This window comes from Marmota marmota, unplaced genomic scaffold (assembly GCF_001458135.2).
Source record: "Marmota marmota marmota unplaced genomic scaffold, marMar, whole genome shotgun sequence".
Classification (NCBI taxonomy): Eukaryota; Metazoa; Chordata; class Mammalia; order Rodentia; family Sciuridae; genus Marmota; species Marmota marmota.
The window spans coordinates 6,092,558-6,112,699 of NW_026000242.1; the positions used below are offsets into that span (position 1 = coordinate 6,092,558).

Genomic DNA, 20,142 nt, shown 5'->3' on the forward strand with positions numbered 1-20,142 from the left:
TCTCCACCGGTTCCTTTTCTCATCTTGTGAAAGAATCCTTGTGCAAACTCCTTCTCTCATTTTCACCCATTTCCAAGAAAAAAATCTCCTTTACAGCCTTCATAACCAAGGACAGCTATTTTCACATGGGAACCCCACATGCCTGGCTCCATGTTAAACTCCTTTGACACATAATCTCATTTAAACTCACAACATCCCTGTGGGGACTTGCCATCCCCACGTTACAGATGGGAAATTGGAAGCTCTGAGAAGATAAATCATTTTTTCAAGGTCACAGCAATACATGTGAGCACAGGCTCTCGATGAGGGCTCTGTCTGAGCAACACCCTCTTCATTAGCATCCCAAGTATCATCAACCAAGTCAGCCATTGTGTCACCAGAAATCTGACTGGTTTCGCAAGATTTCCGTGGTCTAGACATTTATTGGAATAACAATACATCCGTCATTCATAGCGCTCCATGTTCAAGGAGTGTTTCCATTTTCTCAGGGGAACTTCGTGTCCCTGGGAATTAGACAAGCCAGACATTCTTCTACAGTTTTACAGACAAGAAAACCGAGGCTCAAAGAGGAAAGGTGACTTGGCCATGGTCACACGGCTAGAAACAGAATTCTTTCCTGTCTTATGCTGCCTCTTTAATAAATAAAGGAGCAAAATAAATAAGTAAGCTGTCAAGGAAACCCTGAGGAATCCTCTCCTGAGCATGTTGCCAGAGGGGCTTCACTTATCAGGCTGGTACCCAGGAGCTTCTTGGCAGAGTGGCAGGGGCCATGGGTGGGTTCCCTGGGCCAGAAGGCCTGTTTTCAAAATTCCACAGAGAAATTCAGGGCCAAGAGGTAGCTTGGGAAGGCCTGCCCTTCTTCCCAGCATCCTGTCTGGGGACTCTCAACGGCCTTTATTTGAAGACAGATTTCAAATGGATAGTGGGGACGCAGGGCCCACACCTATCCCTCTGGACCTCAGAGATGGGCAGTTCTCCAAGGATGCTCCCATAGACCGATGCTAAAACTATTAGCCCTTGCAGTGAGCAGGAAGCTCACTGGGAAGATTTGTTCCAGAGTCAATTTCCTCCCAGCACTGAGTTGGACAGGGTCTGAAATGTCACCCCAGGGCCAGCTTGGCTAACATCCATCACAGAGACCCTCTAAAGATTGAGTCCTTATTTTACAGATGGGGAAACTGAAGCCCTCTGAGAGGTGACTGGCCCAGGATCACATGACTGAACACCAAGCATGCAGGATCCCAGCCCAGGGCCCTGACCTCTGGGTCTGTGGCTAGACATGAGCAGCAAGCACAGGTGCCAGTCCCAGCCCTGTCTCTCTGGTGATCTCCTGAGTTGGTGCCCAAGCCCAGAGGTCACCTGAAGGCTGGTGCTCTGACCAGTCCAGACACCTCCCTGTGGGGGAGCTTCTCCCTGCCACCACACTAGAGATCAAACTCAGCCTCTGCTCCTGCCTTCTCTCCCCAGAAATGACCCCTCCAGGGAGGCCTTGAAACTCCATTTTCTTAGCACTCCAACCTGCAGGAGGCTCTGATGCCTCACTAGCCTGAAGGAGGCATCAGGGTCCGAGTGGACTGCAACCTGGCAGCCTCACTACGACTCCAGAACCCCTGAGGGTCCCCTGAGCACAGAACCCTTTACAGCACAGGAAGGAGTCCCAAGGAGGGGAGGTCTTTGCCCCGCCCTTAGTGCTGCTAGAGTCTGCAGGGCCCCATTGAGCAGCACAGGCCAATGCCATCCTCATGCCCTGCACTACTCCAGCGAGACAGTCTCCTCCTGTCCTGTACGGCCTGTCCAGGGCTGGCCCCGATAGGCTTGCAGAAAAATGCCCAGCATGGCCTGCCTGATCCAGGCAGAGGCACAGGCATGACTGAAACCAAAAGCAGCCCTAAGCCCAGGTCACTTATTCGAGTGCAGGCTGGAGATCAGCGGCAAGGCGACCATGTCTGAGTCAAAGCAGCTCAGGGGACCCCCTGAGGCTGCCACACAATCCAGAGGGGCAAGGTCATGGATAAAACTCCAGTCAGCTGTTCCCAGGTCACCACAGCTGGTCAAGCCCAGGAGTGGCCATTCCTTAGGCAGTTGGTTCCACTGTCCGGCGGGGCCATCTGAGGGAGCCACAGTCATTCCTGGAGGATCCTGTTTCACATAGCCCTTGGCCAAGGCTGGCAGAGGCCAGTCTGCCTCGGCATCCAGGCACGTCCTGAACTGGGGGCCAAGGCTGTCTGTCAAGGGCGCCTCTTCCTCCAGGCCACGTGCTGTGGCTGCGTTCTCTTCTGTGCATTTAGTTTGTTTCAGGTAGCCCTGGAATGCCACCACGGCTGGGTCTTCCTCCTCAGGCACCTCAGGCCTCAGGAGACTGACAGGGCCCAAGGCAGAGCTGTCCTGTGCATCCCCTGGCTGCCCCTCAGAGCTGTGGACTAGGCCAATGCCACTGTCATCCTGGCCCTGGCTGGCTTTCTCCACCTGCTGCTCCCAGGTGGGTCCCCTGCCGGGGCACAGGCAGGGCTCCTGCAAGCAGATCCCACTGTCTGTGCTACTGCTGCTGCCACTACTGCAGCTGTCCTGTAGCCCTGTGGGGACCTCCGTTCCCAGAGCCCCACAGGCCTGGGGGTGGGGAGTAGGGAGGAGAAACTGGGGCTCTTCAGTCTGCAGGGATGGCCTGGCACTGCCAAAGCCACTGTCTGTGCTGCCATGCAGGTCTGAGTTCCTTAGCTCTGGGGACACCTTCCGGAAGGCCTCCTCATCAAGCAGGTAGATGATGTCTGGGCAGGGAGGCTGGTTGACAGGGCCAATGGGGCTGGGCTTCTCGAAGACCTGGGAGGAGAGGACAGAGTGAGATTGGTTGGGGCCACCTGCCGGAGCCCTCCCCAGAGCCACAAGGGAGGCCCGAGACCCAGGAAGGGAGCATCAACAGAAGGGGACCACAAGGCCTGGATGACACCGCAGGGAGCTCTTTGGAATCGGCTTTTCTCCTGAGGCATTCTCTGCCCAGGCCAGATGCACAAGAAGCTGCGATTCTTGAAGCCAGATGGAAAGGGAGGCCAGGCGGAATGGGAGCCTGCAGGGAACCCCCCGAGCCCCCAGGCGGTTCCACCCTCTGGGCTTTTCAAACCTGTGCCCACCCATCTAGAAGTGTGCCTCAAACTTCCTGACAAGGACCTCAAATAAGATACAAATATTACAAGATAATCTGTTCACATAACTCATATAGAAGCAAATGGAAGCAGCTTCACAAAATAATACCTACTCCCCGTGCGCCGCAACGGATCCATCTAGTCTACTCTATCCCATCCCACCCATTTTTAGAAAAATTTCTGGGTGTGAGACATCAAATTAATCTCTCCAGTTTCTGAGTTGTGATCTCCACAAACAGGGTGGCTGCAGTGTGGGGTAGCGGAATAAGTGAAGAACTAGCAGCCAAAGACCTGCTCCCCATCAATGGCCAAGGGTCCCAGGGAAGTCATTTGACCCCTCTCTCTGGCTCTCCTCTGCCCTAGCTGCAGTTGTGTTCTTTCTTTCCCAGAACAAACACATCAGGGCCTTTGCACATGTTAATCCTTCTGCTTGGAATACTCTTCTGTCTTGCACTTTGCATCGCTGGGTCCCCTCATCATTCAGGTCTCAGCTTGGATGTCACCTCTTCACCAAGCCCTTCCCAGCCATGCTTTCCACATTAGCCTTGTTTACTTCTTCCTAGTACTTAGTTCCTGGAAATAATACACACTCGTTCACTCCCCATTCCCCAAAAAATCTAAGTTCTGTGAAGGCCAGACTAGTCTTTTTGCCACTCTGTCCCCAGAGCCTGAATTGAGCTGGCACAAGTAGACACTCATAAGGTTTGTTGACTGACTTATTGACTCACCATCACACAACTGCCCTCACTTCCTTAGTACACAATGATGCAAATGCAACTCTCACTGGCTGAGTCTCTATTATAGTCTCTTTTACCTTAAAACCATTGCTTAGTGTTAAAGACGTACACTCAGGAGCCAGACTTCCCAAGTTCAAATTCCAGCCCTGCCTCCTATAAACTTTATTAGTTGAACCAAAATACTTATCTTCTCTGTGCTTTGGTTCCTCATCTGCAGAGTGAAAACAATAACGGCACATGCCTACTTGTGTCATTAAGGCGTGTAGTCATACCAAGAAGAAACTCAGGAAATATGTGCTCAATTGAATTTCATCCTCCAGTAATTTTTCAAGGGAAGTATTTTGACCTCTGTTTCTTAGAGGAGAAAACTGAAGCTCAGAGAAGTTAAATGGCTTGCCCAAAATCACACAGCAGTGAAGAGCAAACCTGAAATTTATACTCAATTGTCCTGTGAGATCCCCTGATTTCCAATCAAACTTCCCTGGATGGACAGTTGAAAGAGCATATCAAGCCAGCTAATGAACAAGGACAAACTAAAGAATGTGAAAGTGCTCTCAGCATTATACATTAGTGATGACTCGGATTATTAGGGGAAGGAAATTGGGCTGTATTTAACCCAAGGAGAAAAAACCCTCCAGGACAAGTGAATTCTGTGATCAAATGTACAGAAGGAACAAAACCCCAGAAACTGCTTGTCATCTCTGCTGCTCGGATGTTATTTCCCTGCTTTGTGCTAAGCTCACAGTTTACATATTGGTTGTAATCAAGTCCCTTGGGACCAGGGGCCATATGAATCAGCTCCTTCCCAGACAGAACTGTGCATGTGATGGATGTTCAGTAACCAGCTCAAGCACCACCTCACACATTCTAGATGCCTCTCCTGACCCCTAAGTAGAATCTCCCATCCTGGGTCTCAGGACCACCCTCCTCCCACCCCAACTTTCTTCTAGCCATCTCGTCCCAGTCTCCCAGTACATTCCTAAGCTACCACCCAAGTTCCAGGCCCTGTCTTGAATATATGCTCAAAGTGCATGGGAAACAGGCCGAGGAGCTGACTCTCCCAGGAACAGAGAAAGGATGATGAGTAGACACTTCAGCTAGACACAAGGAGATACTATAAAACCCCTGAGGGCTGTTTAAGTGTGCCTGCCCCAGTCTCCTCCTCATATCTGTCTACCCAGGGTACTGAGCAGGGGACCCGGTGCTTTCTCACCTGGAAAAAGACCAATCAGGCCAGGCAGCCGGCCACCCGCCACGCGCACACACGGATCCAGAAGGTAAACTCAAAACAACTCGGTCTCTCTCATCATTGTCCTTAGAGAGCCTGGGATCCCTCTGGAGTTTTCCACCGCATTTGTGAGCTTCCCTGGGGCTCCTGCCTCCCTGCCCAAGCTGGGTCCTTTGGCACACAGCAAGACCAGCTCGGGGGGCTGTTGTGGTGACCCTCCATGCAGCCTGAGCCCAGGTGGGGGTGGGCTGAACTTCTGAACTGCTGCACAGTTCTTACACGATAACTTTTGGAGGCTGACATGCCACTCCCAGATGTGGCCCAGATGTGGCCCACTGGGAGAGGTGGGAGGTCCTGGCCTCCTTCAAGAATCTTCCTCTCCACTGTCACCTCTCTACTCTGCCCCCTCCCTCTCTGACAGCTTGAGCCCGTCTTTCTTCCTGTCTTGTTGGGCGTCATTGCTCTTGGCCACTATGTGTAGGAAGATGGGCTCCTTTCATGACTTTTCCTGGCTGTACAAATCTGTGCATGGAACAATCTCTCTGTCCTCACTTCTAAAATGAGGATAGTAACTGGTACTAATGTACAGGGGCTGGTCAATGGCCAATTATTAATAGAAATGACAAGACTTGTGGTCACTGGGTTTGTGATTGCTCAGCATGTACCTGTGGTATCTGGGCTACTAGAAGACAGTGTTCTCAGGACAGGGTTTTATGTTTACTTCCTCCCTCTGTCCCCATAGTGCTTGATGAGAGTGCCCATGATAATGTCAGGGCTGAAAGCCAAGGTTAGCCAAGGGAATGGACAGCCTGGGAGGGAGGGAACTCTGGAGAGCCTGGGAAATGGAGCAATGGCCTCCCTGTGAGACTCACCAGGACCGAAGGCAGCTTCCTCCGGCGCCGCACATACAGCTGGAGGGTCAGACAGTAGACCAGGGCTCCACAGAGCAGCAGGACACAGGAGAAGAAGATGCTGAGGTTGGTCGCAGTGAAATCTGCAGGCAGACAGATGCATTAGTAGCCTGGCACCATGGGGCACTAAGGGACTGTCCCCAGAGGTCCCTTGGCCACTCTGAGGAACTACTCAGTGAGTGACCCAGGCCACCCCTACAGGCAACTTCTTAGCCATAGTGAATCTCTGCCAGTCTTCCAACCTCTGTGTGGGGTCCCCTCGCTGGGCACACCAATTCTGCTTCCAGCTCTCTGCACCCAAGGCAAACAGAACAATAGGGCAGGATAGCAGAGCAGGCAAGAACAGAGGCTTCTGGGGGCAGCCAGACCTGGGTTCAAATCCCAGCTGCACCACTTGCTAGCTGTTGGACTGTAGACAAAGTACTTAATCTCTCTGAGCCTCAGTTTGTTCATCTATAAAATGAGAAAAAATTATACCTTATAATATGGTTGTAAAGTATAATCTTGTCCCAAGAATTTTACTTACTTCATCAGGTCCTTCTAACAACCTGAGGAGATAAATATTATCATCACCCCCATTTCACAGATTAGGATACTGAGGCTCAGAGAAGCCAAGTCACTTGCCCAAGGTTACAAGCTAAGACCAGAACAAAACTATTTCTTCTATAAAAAAATTTTCTCTCTGTCTCTCTCTCTCTTTGGTACTTGGTATTGAACCTAAGGGCACTTTACCACTGAGTCACATCCCCGGGGTCTCACTAAGTTGCTTAGGGCCATGCTAAGTTGCTGAAACTCCCTCGAACTTGCAATCCTGCCTTGGCCTCCCGAGTTGCTGGGATGACAGGCATGTGCCACCATGCCTGGCCTTAAAAATCTTTTAACACTGCCTGATGCATCCTTGGTGCCTTAGTCTGCCCTGGCACTTCAATGACGATGAGTTGTTGAGTGTTCTTCATACAACAGGCCCTACTGTAAAGTAGAGTCACTGCCATCTTTGCTGGGCAGGGCACACTCTGCCCCCTAGCCAGATGGCAGGATCCTAGTGGGCAGGACTTGGCTCCACACTGACATCTCTCCCCCACTACTGCTGACTTTAGCAGCTCTTCCCAGGAGACAGCTCAGTTCTGCTTCCTCTCAGGGGAGAGAGAGGGGGCAAGGAGAAGCCCTCTGTACCCCAGCTCTGAGGAAGGACAGTACAGACTGTAACAAACAGGAACTAGCACAGCTGACTGGGAGGTGGGGTGGTGGGGTGGGGTCCTGAGGCGGTCCCTGGAAAGCACAGCTGTATGTAGGACCCCAGAATCAGGGGACCTGGTTCTATGGGCCCACCCCTTCCTCGAAAGTTGTCTTCATGGAGCTTTTCTAATATGGGACAACAGGACCTCTCTGATGGGCTGTGCAGGAATAACTGGCTACACAGGGCAGGGCCAGTGTAGTGCCTGGCACCAGCAGCCTGAGTGAGGCTTTATGGATTGTGCCAGCCCTTCCAGATCCTTCTCCACCCGGATGCCAATCTGAGCCCACTCACACTGCTTGGTGAGGACGATGCACTGCTCCTCCGACCAGACCCCCTTGTTCGTCCGGGAGGCCACAGATGGCTTCACTATGACACAGAACTTTCCCACCTCTCCTGAGGCTGTGAGGTTGAAGTTTTCATGATTGACCTTCTTTATTCTCAACTGAAACCAAAACAAGAACAACAATGAACAAAATCCTCTTATGCCATGGTACCTAGAAGAGCTGGAGGCCCCCCTTTTTGGTGTGTGATACAGAGGATGGAGCCAGGCCTCCAGCATGCTAGGCGAGTGCTCTACCACTGAGCCCCACATATCCCTGACCCTGGAGGGGCCTTCGAGAACTCCTTCAGTCTATTCCTAAGATAATCAACTGTGCTTATCAGTACAGCCCAGCATCTCTGTAATTACCACAACCAATTTTGCATTAATAGAGAAAAGGGAGTCTTTTCTAGAAACTGAGGATCTCTCTAGAAGGAACCTGAATCAATTGTGGTGAAGAGGAAAGAGGATGGATTCTGCCCATTCCAGATTTCCCACCCGCAGGGGTGCCCTTGGAAAGTTCCACAGCCTCATCTGTAAAATGAAATAAAGTACCCACACCGAGGGTGTCAGAAACAAGATCCATCACATGTTTTGAGAGCTGCTGACACCTGGCAGGCAGTGCCTTCCCCGCAGGAGTGTGTGTTCGAGGGCTAAGGTCATTTCAACTCCTTCCTCGGTACCCAGGTTCTTTCTACTCTGCACAAAGGTGATGCTAGCCCAGGGGACAGAGAAGACTTGGGGACCCCGTACCGGAAAGCTTCCTGGCACCTTGCGGATGGCAATCTCATACTGGCGGAAGTGACTGAAGATGTTTTCATACGTATCACCTTCAGGGGCCATCTGGGGCCTGGGGGGCTGGATTGTCCCAAGAATGGAGTCCTCGTGCACCTCTAGCTTCACGCTTCCAACCGTCAGTGTCACTGAATGGGGAAGGGACAAAGCCATGAGGCTGAGGCATGGAGAGGGCCTGGAGATCCCACCCATGACTTTCCTCCAGGGTCAAGTTTACCTCCCCCAAAACCTAGGCCACAGGTTTCCAGTCCCACAGAACATATGAACTTCTTGGGAAATGTTTGAAATACAGATGCCCTGGGGGCCTCTATAGACATAGGGAACCTGAATTTTGCAGGCTGGACCCTGGAAATACATACACACACACACACACATATATATATACATACACATATATATATACATACACATATATATATATACACACAAACAAATATATATGTACACATAAATGTACATATATACATATGTATATATATTTATTTGTTTGTTTGTTTATTTTTTAACTGAGAATTTAACCCAGGGTGCTTTACCACTGAGCTATATCCCCAACCCTTTTTACTGTTTTTTAAAATTTTGAGACAGGGTCTCACTAAGATACTTGGGCCCCTCTGAGTTATTGAGGCTGGCCTTGAACTTACAACCTCCTGTCTCAGCCTCCCAAGATGCTGGGATTACAGGCATGCGCCACCTTGTCTGGCTAGAAATATATTTTTAAATACACTCCTTAAAAAAATGTTTCTGCAGCTGGCTGAGCACTGGTCTGTGAGCAGGCATTTGGGAGCCTTCTAGACCATCGACTCCAATTGGAATCCCGCAGAGCAGGACTTGCACACAGACCAAGCTCAGTCCCAATTTGTGGAATAGAAGAATCCCACTGGGCTTGAGGCTTCATCGTTTCTGTTACCTTCCAGGGAGACTCCTGCCTTTTCTTAAGCAGCACTTTCCTGCTCCAAGCGATGACCCCTGGGAATTCTCCCCTACAGGTGGGAGGACCAAATACGCCCACTGCTCCAGGTGCTATGCTGAGTGCTAATGGATTCGCTTCCTTTCCCCAAACTCCACAAGTTCACAGGCCTGGCCCTCATGACTCAGCGGCTCCAGTACACCCCAAGACCTCCCTTCTGTAGGATAAACAACTCCAGTTCCCTTTTAAATCTCAGAAAACTTGGCTGTTTTCATCTAACCTCTCCAAAGACCTGACTCAGGCCTGTTTGGGTAACTAGTTCCCGGCTAGAAGGTCTGATGACGGGAGGAGATATGGGAACAGAAAGAAAAGCCTCAGGCTAGGGTTTCTGGCTGGAAGGGAGCCAAAGCCATGCACTAGTTCCAGGGGAAGTAAAGCACCTTCATCCACAGAAAAGCGGGTTTGGGTGATAGTCCAGTTGGAGTGCCGCCTGCCATCCACGGCCCGGACCTTGGCCCGGTAACCGTTGTTGTGGTACAGGTCCAGGGTGGCTGCGGTGAGATCACAGAACTCCAGGGCACCCCTACAGCTGGTGACGTTTTCCCAGAGCTGTCTTCCGTACCTGAAGAGATATCAGGGTAGGCACTAGAGTAGGAACTATGCTCAAGTCTACTCCTTTAAGAGGGCATCCAGAGGTCTGGGCAGAGAGCTTCCATCATGGAAGAAAGCGGAACACGCTCGGGATATTTCCTGTAGTTCAGGGCATCTAATTGCAAGGGGTCTCTCGTGGTTTTGGGACCTCATATCAGCTTTTCTGTGGTGTAGAAGACTCAACAGAGGGAACAGGAGTAGCTCAAGTGCTATCCCTCCAGAAAGACCTTCGGGCCCTGTCCCTCAGCCTTCTTTCTAACTTCTCCCAGCTACATTTGCAGACATACGGTTTCCTTGTTCTCCAACAATACTGTGGAGGCTTTCCCTGTAAGATGGAGAAACCTGGTGGGGGAAAGCCATTCTTGGCCTTCTCACACCAGAGATCCCAGCATGCTGCTTAGTATACATGGAGATGTCAGCTGGGTAGATATGTTTCAAGGTCCCCTGTTGTGTTGCCTCAATAAAGAGGCAGGCACCTTCCTGTGAAAGGGGAGCAGATGGAGACCAACTGGCCCATCCCTCACCGCCCTTCTCCTCCCTCCATCTTCCCCTTTTCTTACTTCAGGAGTGCCACTTCATAGTAGGTGCTTTCAGACTGATTAGGGATGGGTGTCCAGTGGAGGATGTGCTGGAAAAATTCTGCTTCAAACCACACAGATGGAGGGCTAGGCAGTTCCGTTCCTGGGGAGAAGAGATGTCAATAGCTTGTAGAATCCATCCCCTGAGACTAGGAGGACCCAAATCACTCCCCACGGGAAGAAGCAGTCCCATCATGGCACCAGAAAAGCAGAAAAGCCATGGCTAAATTTTTGCTTTGTCAAGAAGTACATTTGAATTAAAAAAAAAAAAAAGTGGGGAGCTGGAAGTGTGGCTCAGCGGTAGAGCACTTGCCTAGCATGTGTGAGGCACTGGGTTTGATTCTCAGCACCACATACAAATAAATGAATTTTTAAAAAGTCCATAAATGTCTAAAAAAATAAAAAATAAAAAAAGTAGGTGGGTGAGTTTTTGAGTGGGGAGGGGCTATTGATCCCCCACACCATCAATCTCAACCTCTTCCATTTCTACTTCCAGGGGGTGATGGTGACAAGAATTAGAATTCATTTGCTGGGTCCTCTGCAATAAGCTGAGCACTGTGCTAAGTGTTTTGCTATGTTCCATGTCACATCAGCCCTGCATGGAGAACATTTATTGCCCCCATTTTACTAAAGAAGAAATGGAAGCTCAGAGAGGGTAAGTGACTTGCTCAAGGCCAATGGAGCTGGTAAGAGGCAGAGTGTGGACTTGCCCCCAGATGTGTCTGATTCCAGAGCTAGGGTTGGGTCCTGCACTGTTGGTGACCAGAAGCTCAGTGGTGGATGAGAAGACAGAGCTGGGTCCCACACAGCCCAGGGGAAAAGACAGGGGGAGGCCTGAGGCATGTCAGCAGCAAGCTCAGATGAGCTAGTTTCTGGCTCTGCCTGAACACTGTCTTTGCTCCAGTATCATCCTAAGGCCTGTCCCCCACCCCTACACCTGGTCCCCACCCAATCCCAGTCCAAGGCCACTTTTCTGGCTACACAGACATCTTACTTATTGACATCTGCCTGGGCAGATGGTCTCTTGGGCCACTCAAACTGAGGGCTGGTTCCATTCCCTGAATCCTAGAAGGGCTTCACCTATAGTCAGATACCCACCTGAGGCTAGGTGAGGACAGCCAGGAATCAGCCCTTGTTTTAGAGTGTGCTGAGGACCTCTCCTCAGAGAACTAGCACCCCTGGATCTAAGGTGAGATTTGAAACACCAAGCTCTGTCTCTACGCTACCATCCTCTCAGCCCCAACACACCATTCACCACAGGCAGCACTGGTTCCAGGAACCTCAAACTAGCCCTTGCCAATGTGGTGCTAAGCACAAAGTACAGTGAAGGTCAATAGCAAGTGGGTTCCCCTAGGGCGTCTCCTTTGACAGTGGCTCTGCCCCCACTTGCCCAGTTCTCTAACTTCTCAACATCTCTCAAATCTTGCTTTCTTTCTGACTCTGCCATTTTCATTTAGAAAATATACCCCCACTCACACACACACACACACACACATACACACATATGGGGTCTAGCTAAGCTGCCTCGGCCAACCTTGAACTTTTGATCCTCCTGCCTCAGACCTTCCTGTCTCTTACATCCTTTCATTTACTGTCTTTGAGCATTAATTCTGTTTCGTTGCAAAACATTAGATGGAAAGTGAAAGACACAGCAAGTCTTTGCAGGGTTTGGGCTGCATATCCCCACCTCAGCCCCCGATCATGTGAAAGTGTTTTACTTTGTATTTTGACATCATGTAGAAGATATTTGGGTCCCTGCTCTCTTTGCATCTGCTTTTGGTCCCTCCAACTCTGGGCCTTTCCGTTCTCTCTTTCTGGGGCTTCTTGGTTGCAGAAACTCAGACTGAGTTAAGAGATAGGGGTAAGGCAGGAGGGAGGCAGGGAGCAATGGGAGTGAGCTGGGGGGCTGAAGACCATTTCTGATGGTCACATAGGAGTAATCCAAAGGGTGGGGAAAGGGCAGAGATGGAGGTGAGACCAGAAGGCAAAGGGAGAGGAGAGTCAGAAGGGCATCAAAATATCAAAATCACTCCCCACGGGAAGAAGCAGTCCCATCATGGCACCAGAAGAGCAGAAAAACTATGACTAAATTTTTGCTTTCTCAAGAAGTGCATTAAAAAAAAAATTGGTTGGATGAGTTTTGGAGTGGGGAGGGGCTATTGATCCCCCACACCCCTCAATCTCAACCTCTTCCACTTCCACAGCAGGTGAGCCTGAGACTCAGTCTTGCCAGAGTGAAGGAGCCCCGGCAGGGACAGGGAGGTTATGAGCATCCCTCTCCGAGAGGGTAGCTAAATCGAGTTCCCTGTGGGAAGCAGAACATAAAGGAGGGCCGAGGACAGATGGGAGTGGGATCTGGCCATCCGTACAGCCCAGCGGGGCAGCCGCGAAGAGGTCGAGGCGTTCCTCTACTGACTTAATACTTCTGGAGTTATGTCCACGACATCTCCCAGTCCCTCTTGGTTTCCCTTGCTTGCCTGAAATCGCGTGGTTAGAGCTGGTGATAGCACTGCTCCGGGACCCGGAGCCTTACCGTGCGCACTGGAGCCAAGGCACAGGCTGAGGAGCGCCGCCAGAGGCACTACCAGGCGCGACAGCATTCTGGGCGCGCCGCATCGTCCGGAGCAGCCTGAAAACCTCCTGCCGCTACTCCGCTGGGCTGAGGCTGACGGCTCTAGCGGCTAGCCCAGCCCGCGCCCGGGGCTGGGGGGCTGACGTCAGTGAAGGCGGGGCGGGGCCTCTATGCGCCCCGCCCCTTCGGCACCGTGACGTTGGTTTGACAATGCTCCGTGCACTAGCCCCGCTGGCGAGAGAGGCAGGGCAAGTCTGTGCAAGTCTGTGCAGAGGCAGAGAAGGCTGCAACCAACTCTGCCCTTCTCCCCATTGGGCTTCCAGCGCCATTGAAACTGTGTGTGTATGTGTGTGTGTGTGTGTATGTGTGTGTGCGTGCGTGTTGGAGTGCAGATGGCCTAAGACAGCTTTGCCCTAAAGGGCAGCACCTGGATTCAGATTAGCTAATTATATGAGGCTACCAGGCTCAGAACTGTTCCTGTGGCCAAGGTGGCCCTGAAATGGGGAAGCAGACAATTCCAGGTGCTGAATGCAGATGTCTGAGGACACGTGTGTGATTCTCAGTGTTGCCCTAGGACCTCTGTGCAATCTTCTCAGCTAAACTGACTCTAGAGTAGGTGTTGCCTACCTGACTTATACTTTTGGAGGGGTATCCACGACATCTCCCAGCCCCTTTTGGTTTCACTGGAGTTTCACTGCTGGGGTACCCAGTAACATTGGAGCCAACACTTTTGTGTCACATGACTCAGCTGAGACTGCCCTCTGGGTGTGCTAAAGATGTAAGGGTGTGGGAGAAAAACTTTGTCACATCACTTTTTATTGGAGGGTGAAACTTGCTACATACATGCATACCCTTGCAATGTGCATATGTGCTTGCACTCACATATGTAGTAGTGAATCTGTCTAGATTTGGATTCATTTGTGATGTTGAGCATGTACTTGTGGGTCTTCTTGTCAGTGTCTATACTGGCTGACCTGGGAGCCCTGTTCTTATTCTCAGAGGACATGGGAACAAAAGAAGGGGGACTTGACATTTCCAGGCTCAGCCTGGGGTCACCAGGCTCTCTCTGTTCCTGGGATGTTTCCTTGGTAGTATCCAGAGCCCACACTGAAGGCCTATCTGTAGCTTTTGAGAAAGGGGACCCAACTTGGATAGGTGTGCATGGCACCCGAGTTAGTAAGAATGGCTTGTGGAGATACCCTGTTGTGGGAGTGAAAGAATTTGAAAGTCTTACCCGATTACAGCTTTTTCTTAAATTTTTTTATTTTATTTTTCCCCCAATTACAGTTTTGATCAACTCTGTTACCCAGTGGTCTGGACCGAGAGTATTCTAAGTTGGCTGAGGGTAGGAGTTGGGGGTCCCATCTGTGCCTGTGGGTGTACATTGGGACTAGAAATATTTCACTCTTGGTCAGCAGTGGCCAGGGTGCCCCAGCTACCTGGGTAATAGAAAGTGGTATCCGCTTGGCCCACCAGGACATATGATCAGTTAAGCCCTCTTTTGGGGTACAGCTCCTGTTACCACACCCTCAGATCAGCCAGGAAGGAGAGCTCCAGGTTTATTTTAAAGTGTAAGAATGGTTTTTGTACTTACTGGTGCTCAGCTGAGAACTTTAGATGACAGATTGCCCAGGAGTACCCAGGCGTGATGCAGGAGGTGTGGCTACCTTCTGAAATGACTTCTTAGTTCCTGTTAACCTTTTTAAGGAAGAGAATGCTGTGGTATTTCTTTCTTATCTTGCCTTCTTGCCTTTAGTTTTTGTTGAGTGTGAGAATTTGAAAGTCTTACTCTGTTACTCTTCTGATCAGGATTCTTCATTCATTCACATGGTCATGTGCACCCTTATGACCCAGACATTTGCTGATGCTGGGAATTAACAGGTGATCAAAACCAAGTCTCTTACCCAGGGAGTGATCTAGTTAGAGTGAGAAACAGCAGAGATTTTGATAATCTGTTGTAAGTGTTCTGGGAAGGGAAGTATAGACTAACTTGGGACACAGGGCAGAGACTCTCAATCACACTTACAGAGTGACCCAGTGGAGTGTCGGGTGATAGGAAGGGTGCTTCAGACAGGTAAGTGTATGAGGATAGGTATTGGAGATGAGAGAATATGACATTTTTGGAGATCCCTATAAAATGGGTAAGTTGGCATTTATGTTTTGGAATGTGAAAACTACAGTGGCTGACATAGGTTAACACCTTCCTGAGTGCAGAGTCAGCCTCTGAATGCAGGATATTTCAACATATCTGCCGCCTCATAGAAAGCACCCAGAGTAAGAGTTATATCAAGCATGATTTCTATATCTTACATTTTTTTTATAAAGCTTACTAGTTTGTTTTGTTTTGTATTCACTTACTCATTCTCAGTGTTTGGACAAGTCTATCTTGAGGTTCTGGGATTTCTGGTATCCAAAACAGTATTAGGACAGATGATAGAAAGTAATTATAACAGTATCTTGAATTTATTGAGTTCTTAACAGTATATCAAGCACTATGCTAAATACTTGTTGTAGCAGAGCCTGGCCAGAGGTCTAGCTAGCAATCTCATTTCCTCTTCCTGGGTACATGTGGGGCAACTAGATTTCCCTGTCTCCCTTGAAGTTCGGTGGAATATGTGGCTGAGTTTTAGCCAATGTGAAGTTGAACTGGTGGGTGCCAAGTCCAGCCTGTTTTTTAACTCTGTGCAAGTCTGTCAGCTATCTGGAAGGGCTCCAGTGGAGGACCCCAAGGGAATGGAAGGTCTTGAGTCCCTGAACCACCATTTGGAGGAGAGCTGTGCAAGAAAGACACCTAATCCTCATCAATTTGTTAAACAAGAGGGGAATGAACCCTTGTGGTATCAAGCCACTGAGATTTTGAGATTTTCCTTATAGCAGTTACAGTTGACTATCCTGATTAATCTGCAAACATAGTCTCATTTACTCCTTATAACCACCCAGTGGAATGGAGTTTTGTAGATGGGGAAGTGAGGTCAAGTGAGATCAAGTCACTTGCCCTTATCTCTCAGGACTAAATGGTAGGATTAAGAGGTCAGTTTGGGTCTGTTTTATTTTAGAGCCCATATTTCTACAATGTTGGTACAGACTCCTTTTCAATCTCTGAAGAGTTCTTTGTGAGAGACTAATTTAAAAAGACTTGAGAGAGAGAGAGAGAGAGAAGGAAAGAAAGAGAAAAAGGAGCAGCTTAAGCCTGAGAGAGTGCTGTAGAGGGTAGAGGGATGAGGCAAGCCCAGAAACCTGTGGGCAGAGCTGGGTGGACAGTCTGCTCTTGTGACCTCCTGGGAAATTCTTAGAGCAGATTTGGAGCTCTGGAGGTGCTGTTGTTTTCCTTTCAGTCCACTCCATCCAGGACTTCGGGATGATGCTCCTAAATAGGTATCGCTGCGGGGTAAAGTGGGCCTCTGAGTGGGTAGGAAATTGTGATCAAATGTGGTAACAAGCACAACTTTCAGTTTTCTGTCCCTGGACTAGTGATTAGGGAAGTTCCAGGCCTTGTGATCACTGTGTTGGAGCTACATATGATGAAGAGAAACCCAGAGGGAACTGACCCTGAGAAGGAGACAGAAAGAAGGAAGCTGCCTGGGGAAGCTTGGTGGTCCTTATGTTGCGGTTGAGGAGAATTTCGAATGTGAATGGAAGGGCCTGCTGGGACTGCTGAGCCAACTCCAGCCCGGCCCCATGGGACTTCTGGTGGCCATCTATAGAACCCAATTGATGTCTGCATCCTCTCATCCTCTACCTGACTCCCTGAGTGTAAAAGAGCTCAGAAGTGACAGTGGCTCAGGCTTGAATAAGGAGTTGCTTGCACTTCAGTTGGGTGGGTGACAGTCATCCATAGGGGGGTTCTGACCAGGAGAGGGACCCCACAGATTTGCATCCTCAGAGCATGGGGATAAGTTGCCAAGATGACTCACCTAGTTAGTGGCAGAATTAAAACCCTAGTCTCCAGATTGAGGTTCAGCCCTGCCTGCCACGCCACGGCAGCTAAGTTTGTGGAGCTATGAAGAGGGTGTGGGGTTGTTTTGCCCATCAGCTTAGAGGAAAGGGAAACGAAGACTGACCCCCTGTGCTCACACTCTGAGCCAGCAGAGAGGGGACCTGAGAACCTTTCCCCCCAGCAGTCTGCCCAGGATACTGCTCTTGGCCAGTGCCCGAGGTGGAGGAGCCATGAGCCTTGGAAACAGGAAACCTGGTTCTGGCTCCAGCTTGGCCACTGCCAGCTGTGTGTGTCCTTAGGCCATTGTCTTTTATCAGTCCTTGGCAAGGTTGGAACCTTTATAACCTTGCTGGGCTCTTGGAAGGCCAGAGGCAAATGAGTTCTGACAACTGATAAAGGCTTCTGCAGTGAGGGAGTTAGTCAGGAGAAGTTCCAGGAGGAAGAGCATCGTGCTGACCAGAAGAGCCAGTTCCTTTCTCCATTGCCAGGATTTGTTTGGCGTCTCCCCAGGCTGTGTGATGAGCTGAGCTCCAGGGCACCAGCCTAGAGCAAAGGGGGCCTTTGACTGTTCTTGGGACAACTCCTTCTACCAGAGCAATTTTTCAGAAAATCATCTTGGCAGGAAGCACTTGGACCTAGCCCACTATCATTGCTTTATAAACTTGAGAGGCCAGAGATGACCGACACAAGGTAGAAATATCCTGGGTCATTTAAACAGAGAGCTGTGTCTTCCTTCTGTAGCCCAGATGGCCTTGACTTCCCCAGTTGTTAAGGGTGTCATTTCCTCTTGCTTCTAAAATAATAACAGTCTGAGCTCCATCCCACAAATGCAAGAAGTCCATCTGTTCTCGGGTTTCCTTCCCAGAGCTGTGCTGGTGGGCTTGTATCTCGTCTCTTCCTATTCAATGATGGTGACCTCTGGGTGCCGGCTGCTTGCTTCAAGTATGGTCACAGACAGGCCCGTCACGTTTTAAAATGCTATTGGAGGCTTATAAATAACTCTGTACCCCCAGAATTCTGGCATCCTCCCTGGGAGGCCTGCTCATCTGTCTCCCCGCACTGTTCCAAAGTACCTACAAGTTTACCATTTACAACTGCTTCCAGAAGTAGACTCTCAGAGCATCCATTGGTTCACCCCAGTCTGCAAACCTTCCTGAGTGCCTGGTGGTCTCTGTGGTGGGAGAGGCCAGCTAACACCCTGCTTTTGGACATCTCCAGGCCTTTCTGAATACCTTTTAGTCCATAGAGAGAAGGAGCCTTTCTTCACTGGACAAGGGCCCCCCCCCCCGGCCCTGTCCTCCTCTTCCTTCTTTTCTGTTGCACTTGAGGTGATTCAGGAGAGGAGTACTACCATCCTTTAAGAGAAATTCCCAGCCGCACCATGAAGCTGTAGTCTGGCTCCAGTGGTCCATGCACGTTGGTTGCCTTAGTCTGTTTTCAACCTTAAACCACAATGCCGGTGAGACAGGAGCTGTGTGGCCCCGTTCAGTGGCGTGTGAGGCCCAATCCTGTCTTTCCCCTCAGTGGTTCCTGCACAGAAGGGAAAAGAACAAGTCAGTCTGCTCCTTCTGCCTGTGTCTGGTTCTCTGGTCCTCTGTGAACCATACCTGGACTAAGAACAATGATTTTTAGGCATGGAACAGCCTAAACTCAGAAAACCATTTCTCTGATTTCTAGGGACATGATTCTTCCAAGGAGACAATTGGCATTGCTTAACTAAACCTGTAACACTGCAGTCTGAGGCATCTGCACAGGACCCACTGTAGATGCCCAGGACCTCTTCCAAACCAAGGGGCAACCATCTGTTTATATGGACATGACTGAGAAGGTTCACCTAGGACAGTGGGAAACTAGTCTCCAGTCTGTAATGCAGAAATTGTTGGTAAACACTTGACTTACAGTGTCTTAGCTCCAAAGATATAAAGTTCTGTGTTCTCCAACACCTCCTGTAGTAGTGAGAGTGCTCAATGGCAAGACCTAAGGCCGAGGTTCAAGCCCCAGTTCTCTCGTTCATGGGCAAGATTTGTATCTTGTCACAATCACCCAGAGGCCACCATCATTCCGTCCTGAATTTCCAAGATTTCAGATTCGTTAGCTGTAAAATGAGCATGATACTACTTCTTCCAACCTGTTGGGTTGCAGAGATGATTAACGTGAGCAAATATTTGTTAAGTACCATTGTGTAGGTACAGTGGGATTCAAAAATAAGTCAGATGCTGGCATTATCTGGTTCATGTACTTTGGGGGGCTTTAGACCTGCAGTAAATAACTTTAACATGATATGAGAAGGGCCAGCCAGGATAGAAGGTGTTATACACCTGGAAGGTGTCATGTCAGTACTACTGTTGTCATTTGCCCTCTAGATTGTGTCTTCTTTGAGTTCACTGCAACCAAGCATGTCTTGAGCAGCTCACAGCGGAGCTTTCTCCTCCCTGTGCCCTGGTTCCATGAGGTCTCACTGCACCCTTGGAGTCCTGGCATCCTCCCCGGGAGGCCAGCTGATCTGTCTCCCCACACTGTTCCAGCACTCTTTCCAGGACATTTAAAAAGTGCCATCTTTTTCCTTTTTCACAGAATTAATGACCAATACAAGAAATAGTAACTGGAAGCCAGCCAGGGATGGCGGATGGGGTACTTGCACTTGTGCCCAGTAGATGGGTGCATGGGAAGGGGACGTAGAAGAGGGAAGCGCTACAGTCCCAGGGTGGAGTTGAACTTCTTACAATTTATAAGAAAATGAAAGAGAGGAAGAGCTATCTCAAGACAATGGCAGGTTCACACCTCACCCCCAGATTCACTCTGTGGTGATCTGACCTTTTGGGACATAAGAACAAGTCAGCCCATGTTCTTCTCACCTTCTTTTTCCAAATTCTTAAACAAGCCAACATCTGGGTGATTTTGATGGGGGAGCCCCCAGTGGTGTCTCTGGTAGCCAGTAGCCAATCCCCTTTCTATCTGTACTAACCGCTCTTTGGGTTCTACCCCAGCCCCCTCTTCTCAGGACACCCAAGGAACTCAAAGGAAAAAATCACCAGGACCCATGAAAAGATTAGAAAAATTAGAATTTCCTTCTTTTTCTTTTTTTGGTATCAGGGATTGAACCCGGGGTGCTTAACCACTGAGACACATCCCC

The 20,142-nt window shown here is 49.8% G+C and overlaps 1 protein-coding gene across 1 annotated transcript; it reads right to left on the reverse strand.

Annotated features, from left to right (window-relative positions):
• Positions 1–402: 402 nt before the first annotated feature.
• Positions 403–13,190, reverse strand: Il10ra (interleukin 10 receptor subunit alpha). The gene is made up of 7 exons (XM_015489813.2): positions 13,034–13,190; positions 10,483–10,603; positions 9,712–9,893; positions 8,323–8,492; positions 7,542–7,692; positions 5,975–6,096; positions 403–2,817 (listed from the first exon to the last, which is right to left on the reverse strand). The coding sequence occupies exons 1-7, from the start codon at positions 13,098–13,100 to the stop codon at positions 1,900–1,902; spliced, it is 1,731 nt and encodes a 576-aa protein (XP_015345299.1). The 5' UTR covers positions 13,101–13,190; the 3' UTR covers positions 403–1,899.
• Between the last annotated feature and the right edge of the window lie 6,952 nt (positions 13,191–20,142).